The sequence below is a fragment of the Chiloscyllium punctatum genome, chromosome 8 (assembly GCF_047496795.1).
Source record: "Chiloscyllium punctatum isolate Juve2018m chromosome 8, sChiPun1.3, whole genome shotgun sequence".
NCBI lineage: Eukaryota > Metazoa > Chordata > Chondrichthyes > Orectolobiformes > Hemiscylliidae > Chiloscyllium > Chiloscyllium punctatum.
In genome coordinates, this window is record NC_092746.1 from 40,792,266 (window position 1) to 40,805,489 (window position 13,224).

A 13,224-nucleotide genomic window follows, 5' to 3' on the forward strand; every position below is an offset into this window, starting at 1 on the left:
CAATGTGCCTGCAAAGCAGCTCCAATCACTTTTGAACAAGGACACCGATGTCCCTTTGGTTATTAATACAGCTTATCATAAATAAGAAATGTTCTTGTGAAATATTTTGCATCTTCATTTCTTGCAATTATCCACATTGCATTGGGGGAGGCAATGGTATTGTGATAATGTAACCAGGCTAATGTTCTGGGATATGGGATGAAACTCACCATAACACAGGGTGAAATTTGAATACATTAAAACCTGGAATTATAAAGTTGGACCAACGATGATTGTATACGCAATGATGGTGGTCACAAAAACTCATCTGGTTCACTAAAGTTCTTTAGGGGTGAAAACCTACCATCCTCACCTGGTCTGGTCTACATGCGATACCTGATCAACAGCAGTGTGATTGACTTTCAACTCCCTGAAATGGCCTAGTGAATCACTCAGTTGTATTAAATGGTAACAAAGTCTAAAGAAAGCATTGAAACCAGACAGACTGCCTAGCGTCAACCTATGCACAATAAACAACAACAGACAAACACAGTCCAAGAGGTTGTGAAATAGTGTTGCTGTACAGTTGGGAATGAGTTGCCCAAGGAAGCCTCAATATCAACTCCAGACATCATGAAATCTCATGGCATCAGGTAAAACATGAGCAAAGAAATCTCCTGCTGAATATCACCAAAAACAGCCCACACACTCCATCTTCTTGAGAATCCCCCCCATCATCAATGTCAATCTTCAAATAATTTGATTCACCTCACATGATATCAATAAGTTGAAAGCACTGGATACTGAAAAGGCTATGGGCCCTGACAACATCCTGACATTAGTACTGATGATGAGTGCTCTAGTACTAAAGCTTGCTGGAACGGCAAAGGCTACGACTGGCATTAACCAGACAGTTGGAAAATTTCTTAATTAGTCCTGTGCGTAAAACGGTGGACAAATCTAGCTCAGTCAATTACTTCCCAATCAAACTACTCTCAATCACTAGAAAAATGTTACAAAGACTTATTAACAGTGTTATCAAGGAGCTATTGCAATTCAATTACCTGTTAACTGATGCTTAGTTTGGGTCATTCAGCTCCTGACCACATTACAGCCTTTGTCCAAAAATGGAGGAAAAAATTGAACTCCAGAGATGAGGTGCAAGCAATTGTCCTTGAAATCAAGTTACCATTTAACTGAGTATAGTATAAAGGAGCCCTATCAAAACTAATGTTAATGAGAATTTAGAGAAACTCTTTATTGGTTGGAGTCAAATCGAGAACAAGGAAGATGGGTGCAGGGCCATCATCTCAGCCCCAGGGCATCACTGGAGGAGTTTCCAAGGTAGCATCTTAGGCCTTAACAAACTCGGCTGCTTAATCCCAACATTTCTTCTCTCATAACATCAGAATGTCTGTTCATGATTGCACAATGTTCAGCACAATTTGTAATTCTTTATATACTGCTACACATCAATATGCAGCAAGATCAGGACAATATCCAAGCTTGGGCTTATAAATTGCAAGTCACATTCTTGCCACACAAATGTCAGGCAATGACCACCTCAAAAATGAGAGAATCTAACAGTAATCCTTTGATATTCCATACCACAAACAATGTGGAACCCTCCTCCACCATTATCAACATCCAGAGAAAATGAACCAGACTTGCCATAAAAATACAATGGCTACAACAGCAGACTGGAGGTCAGGAATTCAGCTACTACCTCATCTTCGATCATCCCAATGCCTGTTCCTAATCAAAAAGGTGCAGGTCAGGAGTGTGGTGAAATGCTCTCCACTTGCCTGGGTGAAGGCAGCACCAAAAACATTCAAGTGGTTTGACACAATCCAGGAATCAGACTGGTTGATCTGCACTCCATCCACCAACCTCCAACATTTGCTCCCTTTACCACCGATGCTTAATGACAATGACATTTGCCATTAACAAGTTGCACTGCAGTAACTCACCAAGGCTACACCAACAACACCTTTCAAATCTATGACCTCTAACGCCTGAAAGGATGTATGAGAACATGATCACACGAAAGCTCCTCTCCAAATCACATCCTGACTTTGAAATTTATTGCCTGGTTTATAGTGGCTGAGTCAAAATCCTGGAAATCCCTCCTTAACAGTGCTCAATGTACCTATCCCTCAAGAACTGCAGCAGTTCAAGAAGGCAGCTCACGATCACCATCTCCAAGACCATGAAGGATGGACAATACATGTTAGAATAGCTAGTGATGCCCACACCTCATTAATTGATTTTTAAAAATTATATTCCACCTGCCATGCTCTTGACCATTCACACAATCTGTTTATATTCCCTCAAAATACTTTGTATTTTCATGTCGGACATTCCCACAATTTGCACGATACAGATTATGAACATTTAAGAGTCCAAGCATCAGCAGTACCACACTGATTGCAAAAACAGAAATTGCTGGGAAAACTCAGCAGTTCTGACAGCATCTGTGCAGAGAAATCAGAGTTAATGTTTCAGGTCCAGTGACACTTCTTCAGAACTTCTTTGTTTGAAGCTGGGGTGATTACAGACTGCCACCAGAGTGTGACCTATTTATTCCTATTCTCTGCTTTCTGTCTGTTGACCAATCTTCAACCCATGCCAGTATACTACTCCCAAGGCATGTGTTTACTAATATCCTGCATGCGATTTTATCAAAAGCCTTCTAAAAATCCAAATATAGTCTTATTATCAGTGGTGGCAACATACTAAAAAAAGCTCATAGGTTTGATTACCCCTCCATAAGTTCATCTTGACTACATCTGATCAGAAAATTATTTACTAAAATAATTAGTAGTCTCTTCTAAATTATAATGCTTTCCTGGCTATTGGAATGAGGTCAACAAGTTGCAAGGTTCTTGCTTTTTCTCTCTGTCCTTTCTTAAAGCATAGGGTTACTTTCCAGTTTGCAGGCACCATGACAGAATTAATAGAATTTTGAAAGACTTATCACCAATTCATCAACAATATCTGTTGCCATCTGTTTCAACATTCTTGGGTGAAGGCCATCAGCTGCTGTTAATTTGTCAACTTTCTGTCCTATTAATTTGACCATTACTATTTTTTTTCACTAACATTAACTTCTTCAGTTCCACACACTCATTAAATGCTTAGATCTTAAATGTTAGACTAGATTACTTACAGTATGGAAACAGACCCTTTGGCCCAACAAGTCCACACCTACCCTCTGAACAGCAACTCACCCAGACCCATTTCCCTACATTTACCCCTTCACCTAACACTACGGGCAATTTAGCATGGCCAATTCACCTAACCTGCACATTTTTGAACTGTGGGAGGAAACCGGAGCACCCGGAGGAAACCCACACAGACATGGGGTGAATGTGCAAACTCCCCGGTGTCTTCTTGTGCTTCCTTTATAAAATCAGGCACAAGATGCTGCCAGATCTTCTGAGTTTCTTCATTTTTTTTCTTTTTATGTAAGTCCTCAAACAGTATTTTATAGCATGCTGTAAATATTTTTGTTTGATTGCTCTTATCAAGCTCATCTAGTACTTTACATGGGGGAGTAGGGAAATAAAAAAACAGAAACGCAATGCCTCAAATTACTGATTGGTGTGACAAGATGTCAGGAGCAAACTGGGCCATTGATTATTTGCTACTCTGAATGGGCTTTACTTAATGAAGAAGTCTGAGTACAGCAATGGATTATTGTTTGTTTATCTTTGTAACCTGATGTTACTCTACATTGACAACCAACCTGACAAGGAAGATGTAATCCTCCTGAAGGAGCAAAAAAAAACCTGAGCTAATTACATTCAAAATCCATAATTTATGGCAGCTCAATAAACAAAATCAATCCAGTCGTGTAAAGTAATGTTTCAGCACAAATTATAATTTTTGCTGTATATAAATGTACTTCATCTATGGCTATAATAAAGTACTAATGAAACTACAACTTTAACCAGCAGTAACAAAGTTAATAAAACAGCTACCTGACTAAATTTTCGTTATCTCCAGGGCTTTTGCACGTAGCACATTCTGTTCTCAAATCTTCTGATTTTGGTCTTTTCAGTAGTGAGGTCTGCCGTCGTCTTCTGGCTCGAGGAGGAATTGGTTCCTATGAAACAATACCAAGGTGAAACACCAGTTGTAAAAGATATTTTGTGTATTACATAAAAATATTGTGCTTTTCAGAGTAAACATACCTCAGTTTTTTCTCCATCTGAGCTGGTTCCCCTTTTTCGTTTCTGACCTCTACTCCTCTGCGAAAGGAAATAGATAGAGTGATTCAGAAACAAAAACTAATATTGCTGGTAAAGCTGAGCAGGGTCTGGCAGCATCTGGAAAGAGAAATCAGAGTTAACATTTTGGATCTGGTGACCCTTCCTCAGAAAGATTTTTATTTTGAACAGTAAATTCTCACTTGAATTTGTGGTCGCGTTCCTGAAAGTCATGACTCAATGAAAAATTTAAATAGAGCTTCCATTTCCAAAGGAATCATTACAAAAGCCCAGGGTCCAGTTTCCGCAGACACTATATTTGCTTGCAAAAAGCAATTGAGATATTGTACCATACATTTGCAGGACCATGTATTCTCAGCTAAAATAACTTTTAAAACAAAATAAACCAGTAATCATAGAATAAACTGCACAGTTAGGTAGTTCAGGATCCTTCTCAGTAGAAAACAACAAAAATATTAAGTTCAAATTGTGTGCATTCCTGAATACATATATTCATAAAAATAACTTTCAAAATAAACTAAATCTAAAACATTGTAGAGGTACAATATCAATATCAGTTCTAACAACGCAGGACGTATTAAAATTACTCCGTCCTAAAGTTTAAATTGGCCAGGTTCTATGAACTAAAAAAGCTAGTTGTGCAGGAAGATCACCTGCATCAACCAACCTCTGCCACTAGATAGAGTCCAAGACATCCACGTAAATCCAGGATAGCAGCCAGGACAGAGACAGACATTGCAGACTTTAAAGGTAAGTACAGAGGGTGGAAACAGTAACCATTTTTGTACGGATGGGATTGGCAGGAACAGAAGGCAGGCCGGGACCGAGAATGACAGCAAAATTATGAGGAAAAAGTTTTGACAAGCCACAGAACAGAAAGTCTGGCAAGTACTTCTAAGTTAAAGCTTGCAACATTATTTCTAATATGTTAACACTATTTTGTTAACTACATTAATACATAACAGTATTAACTGAGTCAAAGTTAAACTATATCTTACTATATGACCTTATAAGTTGGCCAAAACATAGTTTCTCAAAGAGACAGAATTGCATGGTTTCAAAATTAAATATTGTTGCCTGCAATTACTACCAGCCCATTATCAGAATGCAATGCCTCATAAATAAACCAGCTCAACACTGAAATATTGTAATTCAAAGAAAATCAATCATATCCTATTAATCCATTTCCCCCTCAGCACAAGTATTATTTCAGATTTTTAAATGTTTTAATATGATGCTCAACAATTGCAAAATGCAATGAAAGACTGATATACAGGCTATATTTGTGCAAGCAATAATTGTATCTGGTCCAATGCTAACAGCTCAAAATGTTTGGAGATCATAGTTTTTTCCTTTGATCTTTAAAATTGAATACAGAACCTGCTAAGCAGCATATGAATCACTTCCCACTAATTAGTTCTGTAGTGTAAACGTCATTAAAACAGCAGTTGAAAATATATCTATTCTCAGTAACTCTTCTCTGTAACATAGTTGTTCAATTTATTTTGTGAAAGTTCCACAGACAAATAAACCAGAGAGATTAGATTTGTTCCACTCCTCTCACTGCCAATACTCCAGACTTGCCTGTCAGCTGTTCACTTTGAATGCGTAATTATAATTTATTTGATTTATTATTGTCACATGAAGTGAGATAGTGAAAAATATTGTTTTGTGTACTATCTCGGCAAATCATACCTTACATACATAAATACATCAGGGTAATTGAACAGAATGCAGAATTATAGCTATAGAGAAGGTGCAGAGAAAGATTAACTTTAATATATAAGAGCCTTCATAAGTCTTTTAACAGCAGGGAAGAAGATGTTCTTGAATCTGTTGGTACATGTTTTCAAACATTTGTATCTTCTGCCCAATGGAATAGGGTGGAAGTGAATATAAACAGGGTGGAAGGGGTCTTTGATTATGTTGGTTGCTCTCCTGAGGCAGTGGGAAGTATAGATAGAGTCAATGGGATGAAGGGCTTTTGCCCGAAACATTGATTTCCCCAATCCTCGGATGCTGCCTGACCTGCTGTGCTTTTCTAGCACCCACTAATCTTATCAATGGATGGAAGGCTGGTTTGTGAGATAGACTGGACCCCGTTCATAACTCTAATTTCTTGCGGTTTTGGGCGGAGTAACTGCCATACCAAGCTGTGACGCATCCAGACAGGATGCTTTCTCTGGTGCACCTATAAATGGAAGAGTCATTGTGGACATGCTGAATTTCTTTAGCCTTCTGAGGAAGTAGAGGTGTTGGTGTGCTTCCTTGAAGCAATGAATATATCCTAACTTGCAATTCAAAACAATCTACAAGATGCAACTAATAAAATCATCCTCGGTGAAGTTTTAAGATTTTTCACACAACTTCAAGTATTGCCTTTAACACCTGGAAATAGACAATGTCACTACATATATGATGTCAATCATGGTACAGTCAAATCCTAGGCGTATGCTAGAAAGACCTTCTGAATTCAGATATAAATAACCTCCAGGTTACACTCGGTGATGTTTCCCACACACAGAGCCTGGTTCCAAGCTCTGGCATTTGACATCTCAGAAGACACTAACTTTCTAGAGGATGATTCACTCTCCACACAAGAACACAAACTGAAGATCTATATTGTTATAATTTTTGGAATGTTACCACACAAACTTGTGAAAAAGAAGTTTAGAACTTAGCCACTAACAATAAAGCTTTTGTTTTTAACCTGGCCATCATTGAAGCATCTTTCGTGTTGGCTCCATCAAGATGTTGGCCTCTACTTCAGAGAAAACTGAATTATTCATGAAGCAACCTAATCTTCCCATCCCATCTTCACTCCAAGACTGATGTTAAACCAGCCTAACTGCATAAAATATGCATTTACCATAGATTACATTTCCCACTCTTCAAACTAAAAGTTGTGCCTTGTCCCTGAAAATATACTCTCGCTGATAACCACTCATTCATCCAGTACACTTGTGTCTGCTGGAAATTCAAGCTTAATTGTCTCTGGATTGCTTCCTCCCTCTTACTAATTTGCTAAGTTCCATTCGCATTTTCACTGCTTTCAAAGACCTCTTCCCAAGCCTTTATCAATCCATCTTAACTCTGCATTTTCCCCTTTATGTTTCATGTCCATTGCTAATGATTTACTTTCCTTAATGTAAAAAAAAACTTTGAGCCATATTTAAATATAGGGTGCTTTAGGAACACATGTAGCTGTGTGGCAATAATGAAACCCTGAAATGATACTTTAAAAACACACTGCTTTAAACTTTACAACAATATCAGTATTGGGCTGCATTTTACATCCATACGGGGAAAACACAATTACTTTCTAACCCGAAAGCTATTCAGTTTCTTCTTAGGAATCTATACCTGCCTGTTCATCAACTCCATTACCATCTGATGAGTTTGCGCCAAACTCTGCACCACATCCTGCTTGGCCATCCTGGTTTGCCACTTCTAACTATTAAATGGATGCAGTTTCTCAACCGCAGGAAGGCCTCACCATTTCTGATTTCTCCCCACTTGACTCAATGGCAAAGAAATGTAGTGAGGGAAAATCAGACAGAATAATAGGATTAACAACTAAAACCATAGACAAGTGGTAGCAGATAGCTAGATATATATTTGTTAATACAGGAAGAGCAAAGAAAACTTGGAAACAAAGAATTTTGAAATAAGAAATAAAGGTAAAGTTGCTGCAGTCCTATTTACGATGGGGCTGCTCTCTCATGAAAGAGATGATTGATGGTTATTTAACCTGAGGTCTCCTTGCCTCAGGCAAAGGGAGGAGAGTTAAGGAGGAGCATTTTTCCTGGTAATCTCAGCCAATTTGGGATCTGAACTAATGCTGTTGGCTTCACTCTGCATTGCAAATCAGCCATCCAGTTACCTAAGCTAACTGAACACCAGAATAAGATAAGCAGAAAATGAAGGAAAACATTTATTTTTGGCTTTTGAGCAACACAATAGCAGATTTATGAACAGAATGTACCTGGGAAAAGGAAAACGTGCAGAAAATATTATTTTGTGTTCGTATAACAGTTCACTTACATGCACACTGTTTTGTTACTAAGCCACTGTCACATAGTTTAGTTTATATTGCATTAATATCTGCTCCAAATGGAATTATGTTTTATTATCAGCAGAACATCTACTTTTAAATTTTTTTAAATGGTATTTGGGGACCACGAGCTAGGTCAACATTCATTGCCTATTCCTAAGTGCCTAGTGCAGTCCTTGGGGTATAGGGAAACCTACAGTGCTACTTAGAAGGGAATTCAGGATTTTGGCCCAGCAACAAGAAAGAAAGGCAATACAGTTCTAAGTTAGGATGCATGTGGCTTGAAAGGACAACTGCAGATGGTAGTGCATCTGCTCTCCTTATCTTACGAGGTGGTAGCGATTGTAGGTTTTGGGGATGCTGTTGCTGGAACTTAAGTGTACATCCTGTAGGTAGTACAAACTGCTGGCCAAACACAACGGGGAAGGGAGGGAATATTGAAGGTGGTCAATGATCACTGTACTCTTTTGTCCGAGACAGTGTCAAGCTTCTTGAGCATTGTTGGGAATGAACTCATCCAGGCAAATGCAGAATATTACATCACATTCCCGACTTGTGGCACAGATATCCTAGCTATTGTAACTCCAGTATTCATATTTTTAATTTGCAGGAATGCAAAAACACTAAATTAGTAACAAAAAATAAAGAACCTGTTTTACAGTATCTCATTATATCCTTGGGCTATCCTAGAGTACTTCAACTATTTCTGAAGTAATACAATGATTGTTTTGTTGTGCAAGTAAACCCCACAAGAGCAAATGTACACCCAGAAAAGACGGTATTTAATTTTGTTTGGTAAAGGAAGAACCTTGGCAAGGACACTAAGAAAACCTCTCTGCTCCACTTAAAATACAGCTAAGACGACCTTAACCAGCATGATCTGGGTTTAATGTCTCATCCATTGGAGGATTTTACATTCCGTAGATAACATTTCTATACATGAAGATGATCCAGTGCTAATGCTTCCATAAATCACATTGTCATAGTTGCATGTCATCATTATTGGAACAAAATACTCATTGAAAACTAGATATCAGACCAGGTAATGGAATCGAGTGCTGACACGGGAAGCCCCAAATTGCAATGGCAACTACAGAACATCTATTCCGAAATAATAACTCCGTTTAAAGTAGGATTACCAATCCTCTTGAGTTGTCAGGAGTCTTCTGGGATAAGGGACGATTTCCCAATGCATTGCTTAGAGCTACATGAAAAATCTTCATGCTTCAAATCTCAGAGAAAGTAAGAAACGTAGAAATGTGAAGATATGAAGACGGGGTTACTGCAGAAATATATAAAGCGGAGGTGCCAGTGTTGGACTGGGTTGACAAGGTTAAAAATCACATGACACCAGTTTATAGTCCAACAGGTTTATTTGAAAATACAAGCTTTAGAAGCATCGCTCCTTCTTCAAGCGTTAGTGAGAGAGGGCGACCTTAGATACAGAATTTACAAGTAAAAGACAAAATGATGTGAACGAACTGAACACAGCTGAGGTGGCTGTTAAATCTTTAATGTGCAATTCCCAGAATTTCTTTCAAGTCACTGTTCCAAGATAACTTAAGGTTTGATCAGTATAAAAGAGGTGACATCTCAGGTCAGACAATATATGGACATTCAATCTAGCAACTCCTATAGAGCTGGAAATACAAGCATGATAGTGGAAGCAGTGCTTTAAAAAAAAGGAACAATCAGTAATGAGATAATATCTATTGTGGATTAAGTAAAAGACAGTTACCATTCCAAAGGAAATAAAGGGCAAAGGGATGAAGATCTAAAGGTCTCACCAAAAATACAAAGGAGAAGAGAAAAACATGGCTTGTAAAATGACGAGTAGGTTGCATCACTGAAATAGTCTGCTGAGATAAAAGCGAAACAATATCTAAAAAGGCAAAGAAATAAAAGAAGGACTTCGAGCAAATGGAGGTATAGAACACATAGGGCTGCTTGGCCTCCTGTGGTAAGATCTCCTTGTGTACTGTAACTTCTTTCATCCAATGAAAACTCTACTCCAGAAGTATGTAATGACATCTCTGAACATGGCAATTGGAAAATATCTACAAAAATCAGCCAAAAGGGCTTGTGACACAATGATAGTGCCTTACCTATTGGCCTAAAAGATCCAAGATCAAGTCCCAGATGCCCTGGTTGTGCATCAGAAATGCCCGAACAGGCTGATTAAAATAACTATCAAACTAGACAAATTAGAATGACTTACAACAGGGTGAATGATTGACAAGAAGAAGGAAGTTACAAAAAGACGGGAAAGAGGTGTTTTTGCTTTTGCATAGCTTAAACATTTTCAGTCACAAAAAAATGGATTCCTACTTTACCACAGGAAGAAAGACTGAGTTATTTGGTGAGGTTCTGGTAATTGACTCAAGGTCTATCCTATTCCTTAGGTTTAGCAATAGCATTATAACTGGTGATAAAATTCACTATGCATTTATCATTACTAAGTTAAAAAAAAGAATAAATTAATTAAATAGGTCCTTAGAATACATTAAGGTGATATGTCACAACTGCATAAGAACAACAAGTCTGTGCTGAATGTTTGAATTTCTGCTCAGTGTTTTTGAACTGAAGGTTGAACTACAGAGACTGCAACGTATGTGGAAGGGGGAAATTGTCTGGATTCCAGAAGGCCATCAACTCTGAAGGGTGGATTATCTGATTTGATCAATACTCAAGGACAGGACAGTAGGCCTGGAAGAGAGGTAAGCAAGGAGACCCAGTGGGCAGAATCTTCAGCCTTTGCAATTCATTTCGATGAGAATGAGGCCTACAGAGTGGATAAGCTAACTAGCCAATGGCACCATGGAACAGGGAGTCATTCAAGGGAGAAGAGCAACGGAAATATAGTAGTGGCAAGAGAGAACAGTATAGTGAGGATGATTGACAATATACTCTATGACAAACAGTGCAAGTCCTTTCAGCTGTGCTGACTGCTCAGTTCAGCATACCAGCTCAAGGCTGGAGAGGAACTTGTCATAGAACGGGAAGGGAGCAATTGTCATAATAACTTGGGTAACAACGACATAAGAAAGACAAAGGAAGTGGTTCTGCATAGTACATTATTCCTTGAAACACGTGAAAATTGGAGAAGACAAATCAAATTCGTCAGATGAATTTGTGGCTCAAAGATAGTGTGAGATAAGTAGGTTCTGGTTTGTGGGGCATTGCCACCTGCACTGGGACAAGTGGGATCTACATGATGGGACAGACTCCAAGTGATCTGTACTGGGTCCAATGTCGTTGCCAACTGCAGAGAGAATTTTAAACTGAATGGTGAGGAGAAAGGGTCAAACTTAAGAAGATGTGATAATTCAAAGAGTACAGTCAAGGCGAAAAATTCTTTAAAAATATAGATAGCATATATATTCATTCTACTTTTCCAAAACTGCCTTGATTTGAGGATGGTCCTATTAGATTGGAATATAGCTAACATTGCTTGTTTTTCCAAAAAGGAAGACAGAAACCCAAAACTACTGGCCAGTTAGCTTAACACCTGTCACTAGTAAACTGTTGAAGGCTATTATTAAAGAGAAAATAATTCAGATAAGTTCAAGGTAATTAGGTAGAGTCAATATGTGCTGTGAAAGGGAAATCTTGCTTGATCAACTACTGAAGTTTTTTGAGGAAATATGCTACGAATAAAAGGACACCAGTGAATGTATTGTATTTGGACTTCTGCAAGGTATTTGATGAGGCATCACAAAAGTTATTGTGGAAAATAAAAGCTCATGGTGTACAGGATTGTATATTGGCATGCAGAGATGATTGGATGGCTAACAGGAAATGGAGGATAAGCATGATTAGGTCATTTTCAAACAGGCAAGGCAATGAATGATGTGCTACAAAGTATAGTGCTGGAACCTCAAATGCTTACAATTTATATGAATGTTTAACATGAAGGGAAGGAGAGTACCTTTGCCAGACTTGCTGAGGACACAAAGATAGGTAGGAAACGAAGTTGTACTCAGGACATAAGCAGATTACAAAAAGAAACAGACAAGTTAAGTGATGTGCAAACTCATGGCAAATAGACTATAATATAAGACAATGTAGAATTTTCCATTTTGGCAGGAAGAATAAAAAACATTATCTAAATGGTGAGACATTGCAGAGATTGCAGATTCTTACACACAAACTGTAAAACATTAATATGCAAGTATAACAAGGAATTAAAAAGCTATTAGAATTTATCTTTTATCACAAGGGAATCTAAATATAAAAGCAGGGAGGTTAAGCTTAAGTTATACAGGGCACAGGTAAGCCACATTTGCAGTACCATTCATAGTACTGCACTTTATTTAAGGAAGGATGGAAATGTATTGGAGGTAGTTCATGGTAGGTTTGCAAGGTCAATACCTGGAAAAAGGGGGAGAAGGAAGAGGGGGCACAGAAAGAAGTAGCATATGTATTATAAAGAGAGGATGGACAGGAATGGCTGCTGGTGACTTGATCGAAACAAAAAGTCTTAAGGGGTCTTCACAAATGGGGAGGATGTTTCCTGTGATGGGGAAATGTAAAACAAAAGGTCACTGTTTAAAAGGCTCAACCATTTAAAACAGATTGATTTTGTACAGAAAGAATCAAAAGCCTTTTTCAGGGTGTTCTTGTTTTTCAGGGATGTCTTGCAGCTAATTGGAAAAATGAAAAAAAACGTGATAAGGCGAAATGAAGTAGGAAATTCTGCAAGGGAATATAATCTGCAACATATACAGGTTATCCATATTAAACAAAAACTCCTTCCTGTGCTGAAATTCCCTAAAAGTCATTTCCAGGGATCCACATTTTCTTGTATTGCTAATAATTAAGTTGCAATTACTGAATTAATGAACATAAATAAAATCTAATAAGTGCAAGGTCCAATATGATAATAACAAATGGGTTGGAAGTACTTCATGTATGTTCACATTGTAAAAATTAAAACAATTTTTCAGATTAGAGGCACCT

The 13,224-nt window shown here is 38.0% G+C and overlaps 1 protein-coding gene across 4 annotated transcripts in view; it reads right to left on the reverse strand.

Moving 5' to 3' along the window:
• phf14 (PHD finger protein 14) overlaps positions 1-13,224 on the reverse strand; it is a 229,117-nt gene that overhangs the window by 84,066 nt on the left and 131,827 nt on the right. For all 4 annotated transcript variants that reach the window (XR_011961314.1, XM_072575405.1, XM_072575406.1 and 1 more), the window contains exons 15-16: positions 4,176-4,232; positions 3,963-4,087 (exon numbers count right to left, since the gene is read on the reverse strand). Coding sequence is in view for 3 of the 4 variants with exons in the window: in XM_072575405.1 (XP_072431506.1) it covers positions 3,963-4,087; positions 4,176-4,232 (182 nt within the window). In the remaining variant the exon portion in view is untranslated. The remainder of the gene's footprint in view (positions 1-3,962; positions 4,088-4,175; positions 4,233-13,224) is intronic.